Here is a 15512-nt window from a genome sequence, read left to right on the forward strand (position 1 = left end):
TACATAAAATATAATAAAAAATTAAACTTTTCTAAATCTTAAAATAATAATTATAATATTTTATTTAATTTTCATTTCAATTCATCTCATATCAACTTACAATCCAAACGACACTATACTATCTCCATTATTATTATTCTTATTATTATTTTAAAAAAACATACTTTAAAACAATATCTAGTCTTAGAGCACTCTCATTGGAATAGCTAAATTAAAGTACATTTTTGATGAATATAAGATGAATTTAACTTTTAGCTATTCCATTTATATAAATCTCCACATTGGAATAGCTATTTTTTCATTATATGACAATAAAATAATATAAGATGAATTTAATTTTGACTATTCACATCAAATCTCTAAATTGAATTATCCATTTATTCATTATATAGTAATGAGTAATTAATAATTTTGAAAATTTTTTAATTTTTTTAATTATGAATTTATTTTATTTTATCATATTTTACTATTTATAATATTATATATTAATTTGTAATTGTATTCTAATTATATTTTTTTAATTGTCATTTAAAATGGAGAGAGAAATAATTAATATTAAAAGGAGAGAGAAATAAATAATATAAAAAGGATTTGATGAATGAATAGTGTGTTCCAAATTTAGAAATTAGTTTTGATATTACTGTAGCTATATTCCAAATATTTGGAATATAGCTAATTCAATGTGAGCAATTTATCCACCTAATAGCTAAATTCTCATTGAATTTAGCTTTTAGCTAATCCAATGAGAATGCTCTTAATATATTTATTTTTAAATACGCGAAGTAATTCACTCGTGACTAATAATACCATGCAAACGTGACGAGATAGGGTGTAGGAGGCAAAAGTTTTCGCTTATTAAACAAGCACAGTTGCAAAATTTTGAAACTTTTTTTTTTGCCCTATGCTTCCCAACCGTTTCAATTCAAATGCGGCCGTAAATTCCTACCCACTCACGCATCCACGCCAATTTCTCTTCACGCGATCGTAATTATTTCTGAGAAGTCTTGGATCCTTGACCAGAGGACCCTTGTAAAACACGTGGCACTCTACAGTAGCGAGTACTTTTTTCGGTAAGCCGCGCGCGAGTATTCTTTTCGGGTAAACCCGCCCACTGTGTCTTTCCCGCGGCCATTAAATGAGGTTCTCTGTGGCAAACTGCATCACACCAACGTACAGAACACACCCGAGAGAGAGAGAGACAGAAATTATCAACGAACACGAAGACCTTATTAGAGAAACCCCGCCATTAATGCATAGCTCAACTACTCATCTGAACCTTAGAAGTAGTGGTAGTAATTCACACTCTCGCCAAATTGCTAAAGCCTCTCTCTCTCTCTCTCTCTCTCTCTCTCTCTCTGCTTTATCTCTTGGATAGAAAAGATCTAAGGTTTTGTTAGATCTTGATCTGGATGTGGAACTCTGCGGAGAATGCGTTTTCCGGGACGTTTTCGCTTAGGGAGGAGGGAGAGGATATGGAGGCGCTACGGTGGGCCGCGCTGGAGAGGCTGCCCACCTACGCTCGCGTACGGAGAGGGATCTTTAGGAACGTTGTTGGAGATACCAGGGAGATCGAGGTGACCGAACTCCGGGCTCAGGAGCAGAAGCTTGTGCTGGACCGGCTAGTCAGCTCGGTCGATGACGACCCGGAACTTTTCTTCGATAGGATGAGGCGCCGATTTGATGCGTAATACTCTGTCTGCTTGAAGTTCTTGGTTGAGGATGAATTTTCTTTGGTTCAACTTAGTTACTGAGGATTTAAAAAAAAAAAAAAAACTTAGTTGCTGAGACGTAGGAAAACTGAGGCGAATAAATTTTGAAGTTGTTAGTTACGTTAGAGTTTTTACTCAACTTACCTTGATTTAACAATTTGGGAGGGTTTTGCTCAGTTAACTTTGTCGCGTTTTGAAAACTGAATCAGAAGAGACACACAAAATAAAAAAAAATGTGAAATTTCATTTTCTCCTTCTCTCAACAACGAACAGTGGATTGAAATTCAATGCATGGCTATTCTCTTATTTGATTTTTTTTTCCTCTCTGTCTAGTTTTCTTGCAAGAAAAAGTTGTAGGCAAGGGTTATAAGTTCCTTCGAACCTACTGGACATACAGCAAATTTTACCATTAAAAGTATCTCGCATATGATCTGGATTATTTCGCCTTTATCGTTTCTCAATTGTGATCCCATTCCCCGTGTGCATTGTCCTGGAATTTCGATTGATTTTTTTCTCTACTTCGCCGATGACTTTGTTGATGTGCCATTGGCTTTCCTATTGTTAGGGTATATTATCTTCGATTGACTCCAGGAAGTTATTCCTCTCTCTATTTTCTTCACGTATAGATTATTTTACTAGCTGAATCCTTTGATTGGACACCTACTGTGGTTAACTGCTTCTTTGTTAAATTTCTTTTACAAATGTGGATTTACAGAGTAAATTTAAAGTTTCCGAAGATTGAGGTTCGATTCCAGAATTTGACAGTTGAATCTTTCGTCCATGTTGGAAGCAGAGCACTGCCGACAATTCCCAATTTTGTTTTCAACATGTGTGAGGTTGAGTTTTCTTAATTAGTAACCATTTTAAAAGGACCCAAGTTCATGCTACGGTTATTGTTTCATCTCATGGTTCTGATTGTCTTTTAAATTTCTCTTTATTCTAAATATCATTTAGGAACTTTTAAGGCAGTTGCGGATAGACAGAAGAAAGAGAAGCAAGTTGACAATTCTAGACGATATTAGTGGGATTATTAGACCTTCACGGTGAATTTCGATCTCGATCAGAACCCAGTTGTTCAATGTCCGTTCAAGTGTGTGTTTAATAAGCAGTTGCGTTATCTTGTAGATTGACATTGCTATTGGGTCCTCCAAGCTCTGGAAAGACAACTCTACTGTTGGCTCTTGCTGGTCGCCTTGGAACTCATTTGAAGGTAACGAAATATGTTCATGCACTACCCTGAAGATTGGTAATCACGCGGTTTGGTAATAATGTGATATTTACTGTAATTTTTCATGTCATTTCTGGGATACTGCAGGAATGAGCTTGTAGGTTTCTCAGGGTCAAGCTCTAATTTGATAGCGATAAGCTGTCATTTTTACATATTTTCAACCTCTATTTTTATGCATTTTGAGCTAATTTAAGTGATCACAATAAATTGCTCTGCTGAATATATTACAAAGACTTGCTACTAATTTCCTGTTGGATTCATCATTTGCTACTTGCCACTGATACTTTGATCCCTGCTGAAGATGTCAGGCAGAATCACTTACAATGGACATAACCTGAACGAATTTGTTCCTCAGAGGACATCTGCTTATGTGAGCCAACAGGATTGGCATGTTGCAGAAATGACTGTAAAGGAAACTCTTGAACTTGCAGGTCGCTGTCAAGGGGTTGGATTTAAGTATGGTAAGCATTAATTTTCTTGGGTATGTGTATGATGATGCTTTTAGATACTGACATAATGAATACTTCTGCTCAGACATGCTAGTGGAACTTGCAAGAAGGGAAAAGCTTGCTGGGATAAAACCTGATGAAGATCTTGATATATTCATGAAGGTACTGCACTTGTTAGGTGTGGGTCTGTTTAGCATTTTTTTTAATATATTTTTTGGCTCGATAGTTTATTACTGATAAGAATTGTTATAATTTCTTCCTTTAGTCATTAGCTCTGGGGGGAAAGGACACAAGCCTTGTTGTGGAGTACATCATGAAGGTATCATCTCAATTCTGGTTTCTGCAGGGTGGATATAACTGATTATATCGCTACATTAAAATTTATAAACATAATTAATATTATTTTAATTTCATGAATGACTAATTATGCACCTTCTTTTAGAACCTTGGATGCTAGTTCTTTGCCATTCTCCAACTATGTATACTTGAATGGTATTTTAACCATATTGTGGGTGTGAAGTTATATAAGATGCAGAATACCCATTTACAGAATTTTGGTTTTTGACTCGTGCAGGCAAAGTTTGTTTATTAATATTGCTAAATTAATACTTCCGTCTTTTGTATGGTGTTTAAAATTAATAAGCAGTCCACCTACATGGTCATGTATGCTCCTATCACGGTTCCACCACCTTTTATCTTTTTCCTTCTTGTTTATGCACCAAAATGGTAGAACATTTATAATCTAAGTTCATTTTGATCTAGACAAATGCCACCTTTTTCATCAATATAGAGCTAGCTAGCTAGGTTTCTCTGTGCTAGCACAAGGCAGTCCTGTTCACGCGTCATGGGTAGAGCATAGTATTCCAGGCTGTTAAACAGACCCTGAATTGTCCACCAGTTTTTTCTTTTACCTTTTTCCCGTTTCTTTTTAGAGTTCTCAGGAAATCATTCCCTTTTGAGCTCTTCAATTGGAGTTGACACCAAAAATTATGTCGTAACCCTCAGCCACTGGTTTATTAATTTCAAGTGATTTGAGTTGTTTTAGATGCATCAGGGGCCACCGTTTTCGCCCACAGCTTGAAAAAATTGGTCAAAACCAGTTAAAACTTTTAAAATGACCTGTTCTATGTCAAATTTGTCTCTTGAATTGGGAGGTGTTGTTTTTTAGTGTGCTATATCATCTTCCACTAAATAAGTGGATCCAAGAAGTGAGATATCTATTTGAAATAAGGTGAAGTGTGAATTTAAAGTTCGAAGTTGAGAACTTTGTTACGATATTTTATTAAATCAGTATTTATTCCAAAAGCTTAAATAGATAAGAATGTTATTTTAATCAGATAATCTCTCTTCTGCACGAGTGAACAGATTGATCCCTTTGGAAAGAGGCCATGAAATGACATCAGGTCAAATGTGTTGAAGTTGTCATGTAGATTGGCTTATGTGTTCTAAGCTTTGAGAACTGTTTCTTTTTAATCTTTTTTTAATAAGAAAAGAGTTTACAGTTTATATAGTAATTAAAGATTTAGAAAAAATGGGATAGGAAGTTGTTGCTGAATCTGTCTTCTTCAACTTATCACTAATATGTTATGACAAAGATTTTAGGGTTGGACATCTGTGCTGACACATTGGTGGGAGATGAAATGCTCAAGGGTATTTCTGGGGGACAAAAGAAGCGGCTTACAACAGGTCTTTACCATGTATTTTTCTGCTAATGGTGTACTAGTCAATGGAGTGTTGATTTATGCTTATTGGGCAGATATATGATTTCCAGGTGAATTACTGGTTGGTCCAGCAAGAGTGCTATACATGGATGAAATATCAACTGGGCTTGATAGTTCTACTACCTATCAGATCATCAAATATCTGAAGCATTCAACTTGTGCACTTGATGCCACCACTGTAATTTCTCTGCTTCAACCAGCTCCTGAGACATACGAGTTGTTTGATGATGTCATACTTTTATGTGAGGGCCAGATTGTATACCAAGGACCTCGTGATGCTGCTCTTGAGTTCTTCGCATTTATGGGATTTGGTTGCCCAGAGCGAAAGAATGTGGCAGACTTCTTGCAAGAAGTAAGTAGCGGAGAACTTTAGATTACTTTCAGCTCTATTATTGTGGTATCTTTGTTCAGATTTTTATTTACAGGTTACGTCGGAGAAAGACCAAGAGCAGTATTGGTCTGTTCTGGACCGCCCTCACCGATACATACCTGCAGGAAAGTTTGCTGAAGCTTTTCGCTCATATCGTGCTGGGAAGAATTTGTCTGATGTACTGCATGTTCCTTTTGATAAACGCTACAATCATCCAGCAGCCTTGGCAACATATCGCTATGGTGTAAAGAGGCGTGAACTTCTCAAGACCAGCTTTTACTGGCAGAGGCTACTCATGAAACGAAATTCATTTATTTATGTCTTCAAATTCATTCAGGTAGTTATTAACTATTACCACATCTCAATTCATATTTTAGGATTCTGCCATTTTTTGGTTGTTTATGATATGTCAACAAGAGTTACATTAACTTCTATGTCAGCAAAGCAGGTTATAGAATTTTATTTTCCAGACCATTTTGTTTTTAGTTGTGAATTTTCTGAAAAAAGCAATTATTCATGACATAAAGAGTGCTGATTTGCAAGTACTATTTACTGTCTTCCAGCTTTTTTTTGTTGCTTTGATCACAATGAGTGTCTTTTTCCGGACAACGATGCACCATAATACGATTGACGATGGAGGCTTATATCTTGGGTCACTGTACTTTTCCATGGTTATCATTCTCTTTAATGGGTTTACTGAGGTGTCAATGTTGGTGGCCAAGCTTCCAGTGCTTTACAAGCATAGAGACTTGCACTTCTATCCAAGTTGGGTGTATACTCTTCCTTCTTGGATCTTAAGTATTCCAACCTCGCTCATAGAGTCTGGCTTCTGGGTGGCTGTCACATACTATGTGATTGGATATGATCCTTCAATTATTAGGCAAGTGTTATGCTTTCATGAAGTTCAAAAATGTATTATAACTGTTGATTGGGGTGCATTGCTATATTAACTCTTGATGTGCAGGTTTTTTCGACAGTTCTTGTTATACTTCTCTCTGCACCAAATGTCAATAGCTCTCTTCCGTCTCATGGGTTCCTTGGGCCGGAACATGATAGTTGCCAACACCTTTGGATCATTTGCTATGCTGGTTGTCATGGCTCTTGGAGGGTTTATCATTTCTAGAGGTCAAACAAAAATTCTTTCAATGTTTACTTGTTGTCTTTCATTTCTTATGCATATTCATTTTCTTGTTACATTGTGACAGATGATATACCAAAATGGTGGATCTGGGGATTCTGGATTTCTCCTTTGATGTATGCTCAAAATGCAGCTTCTGATAATGAATTCCTTGGACATTCTTGGGATAAGGTAATGCCAGAATATCATCTGTTCCATTTCACGTGATAGCTTCGGCATTTGCTGGTGTTTAGTTACCAAAAGGAGAGGGAAAAAAAAAACAGCATTGGCATTTTGCTAGTCTGATGACATTATGCAGAGAAAGTTGAAAGGAATATGAACATGAAATTGTATTCATGAAGACTTGAGATGTAATGCCCCGTGATTTGAGTGGGGGAGCTTTTAGTACCTTACTAAGGGTCCATTTGGCAACACAACTGTTCTCAAGTATTTTCAGATATTTCCTTTCCAAACATCACTCAAACACAACACTTTTCAATTTCAAATCTTTAACTTTTTCATCTAATCAATTACCTAATCATTACAACTTTTCCAAACTCCCAAACAAAACACAAAAAACAATACTACTTATTCAAATTTCAAACAGATTTTTAATTTTATAATATTTTTATTCAATTTTTTCTCTTTTATCTCCCAAAACCTAATAAAACATCTTAACTCAAACCATTTCACTACTATTCACAAATATTCTGAGATATTCTAAGCATCCAAATGGGCCCCAAGTCTCACATTGGGTGGGAGTTGTATGGCAGAGATGAATGAGCATGATAAAAGTGTATTAAGTTTCAAGTTTCACCTCTGTTCTTTATTAGGTGAAACTGGCTTTGTAATGATTTCAAGGAGTTTCAGTTATTATATAGATAGTCATTTCAAAATATAAGTCCATATCTAGCTTAGGCTTTCCTTGGGTCGTACACAAGATGCATTGGATATGTTAACCTTTCAATTGAGTTCTACCACTTCATGATTATACATAGCATTGTTATCTTTTAGTGTAACTATTTCGGGGATGAAAGGTGATACTGAGATGTTCCAAGAAATTTTGCCTTTACCATGTTTTTTTTATTATAGGTAAATCTTGTTTAGTATAATCTTCTATATTGTGATGGGAGCAACTAAATTGAGTTATCCTTTCAATTGACTTAGTGTTCTAGCAGTTTGATTCTATTTAAAACTTATAGTTGTCTGTTCCCTTATTATGTAGAGCGCCGGGAAGAACCTGAGCTCTCCACTAGGTGAGGCATTACTAAGGGCGCGTGCTTTGTTTCCAGAGACGTACTGGTATTGGATTGGAGTTGGTGCCATGATTGGATACACAGTTTTATTCAACACACTTTTCACATTCTTTCTAGCTTATCTTAACCGTAAGCCTCTTCTTTCTGTTAAGAAGTTTACTAATCTTACTTGTATAAAAAAAAAACAGAGGTCTGCTAATATCTCCCTTACGATACTAATATATAGGCTAAGAATGTTAGTTAAGGCTTATCATGTTATTCTTTTACATGCCTACAGCTTTGGGGAGACAACAAGCTGTAGTGTCTAAGGAAGAACTGCAAGAGAGAGAAAGGAGAAGGAAAGGTGAAACAGCGGTTGTTGAGCTGAGGCATTACTTGCAGCATTCGGGTTCATTAAGTGGTTAGTAAAATAAATTTTCTATTAACTTCCATTCATATTTTTCTTTTTCAGTTTGTTAGCTATAGCGGTTCGTATCCATAATAACAATTTAATGTATTCTCCATAAGCATAAGAAGTGGCCTCATGGGTGTCAAAATTAATTTATGTTAATTTATGCCAGGTCTTACATTGGGGGGAGGGGGATATTAGTGATGGGTTGGGGGATGGGGATATTGGGGATTTCTTTGTACCGGCAAGGGTTTTGATATATAGTGTGAACAATGATATATCCACGGAGGGATGTGTACAGAATGTTGAAACTTTTTTACTGTTAACGCATTGTCTCTGTGTACAAAGCATTTCTCTCTCACACACATACATGCTGTTGTAGTCTAATTTTGTTCAACATAGTGTGAACAATGTCTCTCTCTTCTTTGGATGCAAGCACACGCCGAACCCCCTTAACTATGTGTGCAATTTTTTCTCTCTAGTTTATTTAATGTTATTTGCATAGTATCAACATGGTTACTCCAAACTTTAAGTAAATGTTTAAGTTTGTCATCACTTCTTAGCAGGAAAGCATCTTAAGCAGAAAGGCATGGTTCTCCCATTTCAACCACTTTCTATGACTTTCAGCAATATCAATTACTATGTGGATGTCCCTCTGGTGGGTATATAACTCCATTCTTCCCTCATGAAGTTCGAGAAACATCTTGACCTAGATTTCTGATCAAAGTACCACTTCAGGAATTGAAGCAACAAGGGATAGTAGAAGATAGATTGCAACTGTTGGTTGATGTCACTGGAGCATTTAGGCCTGGTATCCTTACAGCATTGGTTGGAGTCAGTGGTGCTGGGAAAACCACCCTCATGGATGTATTAGCTGATCGAAAAACTGGTGGAGTCATAGAAGGGAACATACAAATATCTGGCTATCCCAAAAGGCAGGAAACTTTTGCAAGAATTTCCGGTTACTGTGAACAGACTGATATTCATTCCCCTTGCTTGACTGTTTTGGAATCACTTCTGTTCTCTGCCTGGCTTCGGTTACCATCAGATATTGACTTGGAGACACAAAGGGTAAATACAAAAAAAAAAAAAAAAAAAAAATCATTTATGTATGTCTTGGTACATTATGTTTACTGGAGGGTTGAAATTTGCAGGCCTTTGTTGAGGGGGGGATGGAACTTGTAGAGCTCACTCCATTGAGTGGGGCATTGATTGGTCTTCCTGGAGTTGACGGTTTGTCAACAGAACAACGAAAAAGATTAACAATTGCTGTTGAACTAGTTGCCAACCCTTCTGTAGTGTTCATGGATGAGCCCACATCAGGGTTGGATGCAAGGGCTGCAGCTATTGTGATGAGAACTGTGAGGAATATTGTAAATACTGGGCGAACAATAGTGTGCACAATCCATCAGCCTAGCATAGACATTTTTGAATCCTTTGACGAGGTATTTATATGTATATTACACACACATGCATAGATGCAGTATGCTTCTATATTTTGGCAGAGAGTTTCTTCTACAAATTTTTCCTTTCTGATTGTCTGAAATACTAAATTTCAGAAATCAAAATTCTTGCCAATAGGCATCATATTCTATATATCTGTGCATGTAAATTAGAAGAACGAGTTACTAAAATTCCCCTAGGTTCTTGCCAGTTCATTTTCTCTTTCTCACAAAGATGTGTCGCTGCTTTGTCACATCAGTACATTATATAGATAGATTAATTGCAATATTTTATAATCATGTGTTTCTAGATCATTATGATCTCTTTGCTTATCCTAACCTAATCTCAACTTTAAATGCAGCTTTTATTTATGAAGCGAGGAGGACAGCTCATATATGCTGGTCCACTTGGCCCCAAGTCTCAAGAGCTCATCAAATATTTTGAGGTCTGGCCATGCATATTATTATCTCTGTGATTAGTTGAAATTTCAATTCTTGATGATAGAACCCTTGGGGGTTGGTTCAAATGGTAAGAGCCTTGGTCTTGGTGGTATGCTCCTTCCAGGTCCAAGGTTCGAACCCTTGAGTGACCCTTGAGTGCAAACAATTTCTCGGAGTCATCGGACTTGGAAATTTTCTCTTGAATTATCCAAGGTGTACTTGCAGAAAACTCTTTATTGAGGGCCTGTGCACCCCCATAATTAGTCATAACTTTATTTTAGGCAACCGGTGCCAATAAAAGAAACATCTTCATGATATAAAGTACTTATCAAAATGGAAATTTGAATGATATAAAATTTGCTTCTGTAGGCAGTTGAAGGAGTGGAAAAAATAAGGTCTGGCTATAATCCTGCTACATGGATGCTTGAGGTTACTTCTCCTACTGAAGAGAACCGTATTGGAGTGGACTTTGCCGAAATTTACCGAAAATCAAATTTATTTCAGTATGCACTGTTTCAATGGATTCTGGCTATTGATTTGTTTGTTTTTTTGTCTTTTTGCTAAGTTAATGATTTTGTTGTTAGAGGAACTATCCATTTCCTTATTTAACTTGGCTATCATCTTCCATTTCAGACTTAACAGAGAGTTGGTTGAAAGCCTAAGCAAGCCGAGTAGTACTGCCAAAGAATTGAACTTTCCAACCAAGTACTCACAGTCATTCTTTCACCAGTTTTTGGCTTGTCTTTGGAAGCAAAATCTGTCTTATTGGAGAAACCCACAATACACTGCTGTTCGCTGCTTCTATACTGTCATCATCTCATTAATGCTTGGAACGATATGTTGGAGATTTGGTGCTAAAAGGTTTTCTTTATCTTTTGAAATATTTTTAACCCTAGATTTCATGAAAATTTTAGGTATTTTGGTCCTCAGCTATCGAGTTGTGGTACCACACAATCTACTTCATAACATGCTCCCAGCTAATTTGCTCATTAATTCATTTGACTTGGAAGTTGACCGATTATGATGCTGTGTTAGGAGGATTAACAGAAACGGTTAATTCTAATGAGGTGCATTAATATGACGTGTATCTACCTGGTCCTCTCAGTGGCAGATTGCTAGTATGGAGGCCATGAACATGTACTGTTGTGAAGGTGTGTCAGTGCTTTAGATTCCTTAAATTGGTCGTCTTTCTCATCTGCGGATCTGATGGTGGTTGCTATTCCCTGAAGCAGCAATTGAGAAAGCCAGATTGATCGTTAAGTTGAGATGGTTTGATTGCATGCAATCTTTCAAATCAATGGCTGTCCTAATGTTTGAGGTGGTTTTGAAAGTACAAGGGGAAGGACAAACAGAATGTGGGTCAAATCTGCATAAAGTTATAAACTGACATTTTGATGGCAGCTTTGACCCAAGACCCATTATGCCGTATTTTGATGGCAGTTTATGATCTAATAGCAGAAATGGGCGAACTCTAAGATGACATCAGATTTTGTTGGACAGCTTTTAAGCTGGACAGTGCTATTCGCTCCCTGATTCAGTCCTATTGGGGCTAATGGACAATTGGCCAACTCAATCCTAGTTACAAATCATCCCTAGTTACAAATCACTCAATCCTCTGTATTTAGTTTTATTTTTTTCTTTTTCATTTGCCCCTCAAGAATCTTATGGTCTCAGTCTACAGCATCAGATCTTCTGACTCTTAATTATTTCTCTCATTTCTGACAGGGATAACCAGCAGGATTTATTTAATGCCATGGGATCAATGTATGTAGCTATCCTGTTCGTTGGAATTACTAATGCCACTGCTGTTCAACCAGTTGTTTCTATAGAGAGATATGTTTCATATCGAGAGAGAGCCGCAGGGTTGTACTCAGCTTTACCATTTGCATTTGCTCAGGTTTCCTTCTGATATTTTTACTTGTTTCCAGTTGTTAAAATCACTGGATTTCATTAAGTTAGCTAATGTTTCTCTTTGTGCAGGTTGCTATTGAGTTCCCCTATGTGTTCTCACAGTCAATCATCTACTGCACAATTTTCTACTCAATGGCTTCGTTCGAGTGGACTCCCTTGAAGTTTATTTTGTATTTATTCTTTATGTATTTTACTATGCTCTACTTCACCTTTTATGGAATGATGGCAACTGCCGTAACGCCAAATCATAACGTCGCTGCTGTCATATCTGCTCCATTTTATATGCTATGGAACCTTTTCAGTGGTTTTATGATCCCTCACAAGGTAATGAAGTGATAAATTTCTTGCTTCTAGAGCATTAGATCAATTTTGCTTAATAAGACCTGCTTGCCTTGTTTATTTCAGATTTACAAAATGATCTGTAGGAAATCCACACTTTGTATTCATTTATACACTCAAGCTATTACATATCATTCTCAGCTTAGGAACTCCTAGAGATATAATCTGACAGTGAGTCATGGCTGGTGTCTGGCAGGAGGGGATTATACTAAATTTTTACATACAAACTTATTGTTGTTATCATTGGATTTGCTGATTTGTGGGCCCAAGATCCCCTGCATATTTGAAATACTGATTCGTAGAGCTTGTCCCTAGTACTTACCATTGAACTTTTTATGGCTAGAATAACTGGCTACAGGGTGAGATTGTACATGGAAGTTCTTTTTTTTTTCAAAACCAATCTACACCAAAGAATTCAATAATCAAAATTGCTCTCTGTACAGTATTCTCTCTCTCTCTCACATGTACAAAACACAAAACACTCGCACGAACATCTTTCCTTTTTTTATTTCTGGCATACATGTCATAAGACTCAAAACTTGGCCACTTATTTTCAGAGAATCCCAGTATGGTGGAGATGGTATTATTGGGCGAACCCTGTAGCCTGGAGTTTGTATGGCCTCGTGACTTCACAATATGGTGAAGATAATAGAGTAGTGAAACTATCAGATGGATTGCACTCGATGCCCGTAAGGCAGTTAGTCGAGGATGTCTTTGGGTATAGGCATGATTTCTTGAGTATAGCCGGCATAATGGTGGTTGGTTTCTGCGTGTTCTTTGCTGTCATTTTTGCATTTGCAATAAAATCATTCAACTTCCAAAGGCGATGAGAGGTCGAAGTTATGTGCACCATTAAGAAGTCTCATGTTAGGTTTCGGAATTGATGCATTTGCTTGACTAAGTATATCAGTTCCTGGTAAATGAATGTTACACGATAACTATATATATATAGCAAAAAGATTTTCTAGTATGTAATGTTATTTGGACTCCAGAAAGATTGTGTAAACTAATATTAGTTGCATGTTTCAATATTATTGATCATAAATAATTTGATCGAAAATGTTGTAAAGTCAGAGACTATTGGCATATAAGAATTTGTTTTCAACAGAATGGTTGGAAAACCACTATTGTAATAATGCATTGTGATTTTCACAGCTCCTTGTTTTAGATATCAATATCAAAGCTTTTACCCAATTCTGTAATTATTATAATGCATATTATTAAGCCGTACCTCCGTTCTATTTATAATGCCTATATCATTAGGACTCGTTTGGATAGTAAGATGATATGATTGAAGATAAGTTGAATATAATATTATTAAAATATTATTTTTTAATATTATTATTGTTTTGAAACTTGAAAATATTGAATTGTTTATTATATTTTGTATGAAAATTTGAAAAAACTGTAATGATGAGATGTGTTAAGGACAAAGCTACCCTTGCAAAGACTTTCAGCCTGCAACCCTCACAGCACAAGGACTTGAGCAGCTCAACGTAACAAACTATGCAACAAACATGCAGTGCATGCATTGTGCCTATCAACCTTTGCAAAATCAACTGTAGCATTAGCTCTAGAATATTCCATTCATTGTAACCTATGTCTATAAAAGGACTTCATGTAATAACAATTTTCAATCAATGAAAACCACACAAATTCTTTATTCTAAAAAGGTACCAGAGCTCTAAAGGACTAAACGTCCATGGCTTCCTCACTTGATTCCTCTTCTTCTTCTCCCACCCTTCCTCAACCCAATTTTTCTTATACAATCTCTGTTAAGCTCACCCCCAATAACTACTTGTTATGAAAGGTTCAATTGGTTCCTTACATTCGTGGTCAATGACTATACAAATATGTTGATGGCTCTTGTTCTCCACCAAAACTAGAGCTCGATGATAACACTCCAAATCTAGCTCATGACCTTTGGCTTCAACAAGACCAATTAGTCATGTCCACCCTTATTTCCTCTTTCTGAGCCACTCATACAAGTTGTTGGAGGTACCTCTGCCAGAGCCGTATGGCTCTCTCTTGAATCAACTTATGCCTCAGTCTCCCAAGCTCATCTTCTACAAGCTCAACTTCAATTAGCCTCCTTTAAGAAGGCTCAGATCCCATTTCAGCTTATTTTTGCAAAGCTAAAACCCTTGTCGACACTATGGCTACAATTGGTCATCCCTTACCATCTGCTGAGTTTGTTCCTGATCTTTTTGCTGGACTTGGCTCCAATTATAATGCTATTGTTACTTCCGTATCCACCAGACTTGAACCCATTTCCCCTGAGGAGCTACTCGGGCAGTTACTGGCCCATGAAGCACAGTTGCTAGCTCACGTGGCCGAGGGCACCTTCCCTACGGAACCTTCTGCAAATTTTTCAGCAAAATCTCCTGCTAGCTCACGTGGCCGAGGGCCTCGTGGTGGTGGTCGCAACTTCTATCAAGGACGTAATGGTGGTCGTTCTACTCGGGGTCGCAGCAATTACACATGTAACATTGGTAACAATCCTTTTCACCTACTAATCAACGTTTGGTTTGTTAGGTCTGCAACTGACAGGGCTTGCCTTTATCACTTTAACTAAGCCTATACTGCTGCCTCACCCATCATTGCAAACTTCTCTTCCTCAAGTTATCCCTCAAATAAAAACTGGTATTCAAACACCGCCGCAACTAACCATATAACTAGTGATTTGGGTAACCTCAATTTGCATGCTACTTGAGTATCGTCGCGGTGCACAACTTTGTGTTGGTGATGGCACCACAGTGCCTATTTCACACTCGGGTTCAGCCTCTTTCTCATCTTCTTCATATAAATTCATGCTCAATAACATGTTTTGTGTTCATTCTTTTCAAAAAAATTTTATATCAGTCCAAAAATTCTACATTGATAATAATGCTTTCCTTCAATTTTTTGTTGACTATTTTTCTGTTAAGGACTGCAAATCGGGAAAGCTTTTTCTTCAAGGGACAATCAGTAACGGCCTATACTCCATCCCACCACAATCGGTTTTACCTCCATCTGCTCTTAACACTCATCTCTTAGTTCTCCTATGGCACAATATGCTCGACCATCCATCTCTCAAGCTTGTGCAATCTATCCTTCGGCAGCATAATCTTCCCTATAAGAATACTATAATTCCTTTTTGTA

At 36.9% G+C, this 15512-nt stretch overlaps 1 protein-coding gene across 2 annotated transcripts; it reads left to right on the top strand.

Annotated features, from left to right (window-relative positions):
- The first annotated feature begins 1349 nt into the window (after positions 1–1349).
- Positions 1350–13545, top strand: LOC108992682 (ABC transporter G family member 32). Of its 2 annotated transcripts, none has more exons than XM_018967298.2 (24): positions 1350–1684; positions 2425–2545; positions 2664–2752; positions 2835–2919; positions 3239–3398; positions 3472–3548; positions 3652–3705; positions 4982–5072; positions 5158–5459; positions 5533–5814; positions 6041–6357; positions 6442–6602; positions 6683–6786; positions 7820–7979; positions 8128–8250; positions 8802–8896; positions 8977–9309; positions 9393–9683; positions 10043–10126; positions 10491–10624; positions 10755–10982; positions 11847–12018; positions 12102–12356; positions 12929–13545. In XM_018967298.2, the coding sequence occupies exons 1-24, from the start codon at positions 1410–1412 to the stop codon at positions 13199–13201; spliced, it is 4266 nt and encodes a 1421-aa protein (XP_018822843.2). In that variant the 5' UTR covers positions 1350–1409; the 3' UTR covers positions 13202–13545. The 2 variants fall into 2 exon arrangements, with proteins under 2 accessions (XP_018822843.2, XP_018822844.2); XM_018967299.2 differs by having other exon boundaries at positions 8805–8896.
- The last annotated feature ends 1967 nt before the right edge of the window (positions 13546–15512 follow it).

This window comes from Juglans regia, chromosome 1, assembly GCF_001411555.2.
Source record: "Juglans regia cultivar Chandler chromosome 1, Walnut 2.0, whole genome shotgun sequence".
Classification (NCBI taxonomy): Eukaryota; Viridiplantae; Streptophyta; class Magnoliopsida; order Fagales; family Juglandaceae; genus Juglans; species Juglans regia.

Excerpts from the sequence above, each read along its gene's own strand:
- LOC108992682 (XM_018967298.2), top strand. The coding sequence starts at position 1,410 with ATGTGGAACTCTGCGGAGAATGCGTTTTCCGGGACGTTTTCGCTTAGG. Across the intron at positions 2,753-2,834 it reads GGGATTATTAGACCTTCACG|ATTGACATTGCTATTGGGTC; the intron begins GTGAATTTCGAT and ends GTTATCTTGTAG. Across the intron at positions 10,127-10,490 it reads AGCTCATCAAATATTTTGAG|GCAGTTGAAGGAGTGGAAAA; the intron begins GTCTGGCCATGC and ends TTGCTTCTGTAG.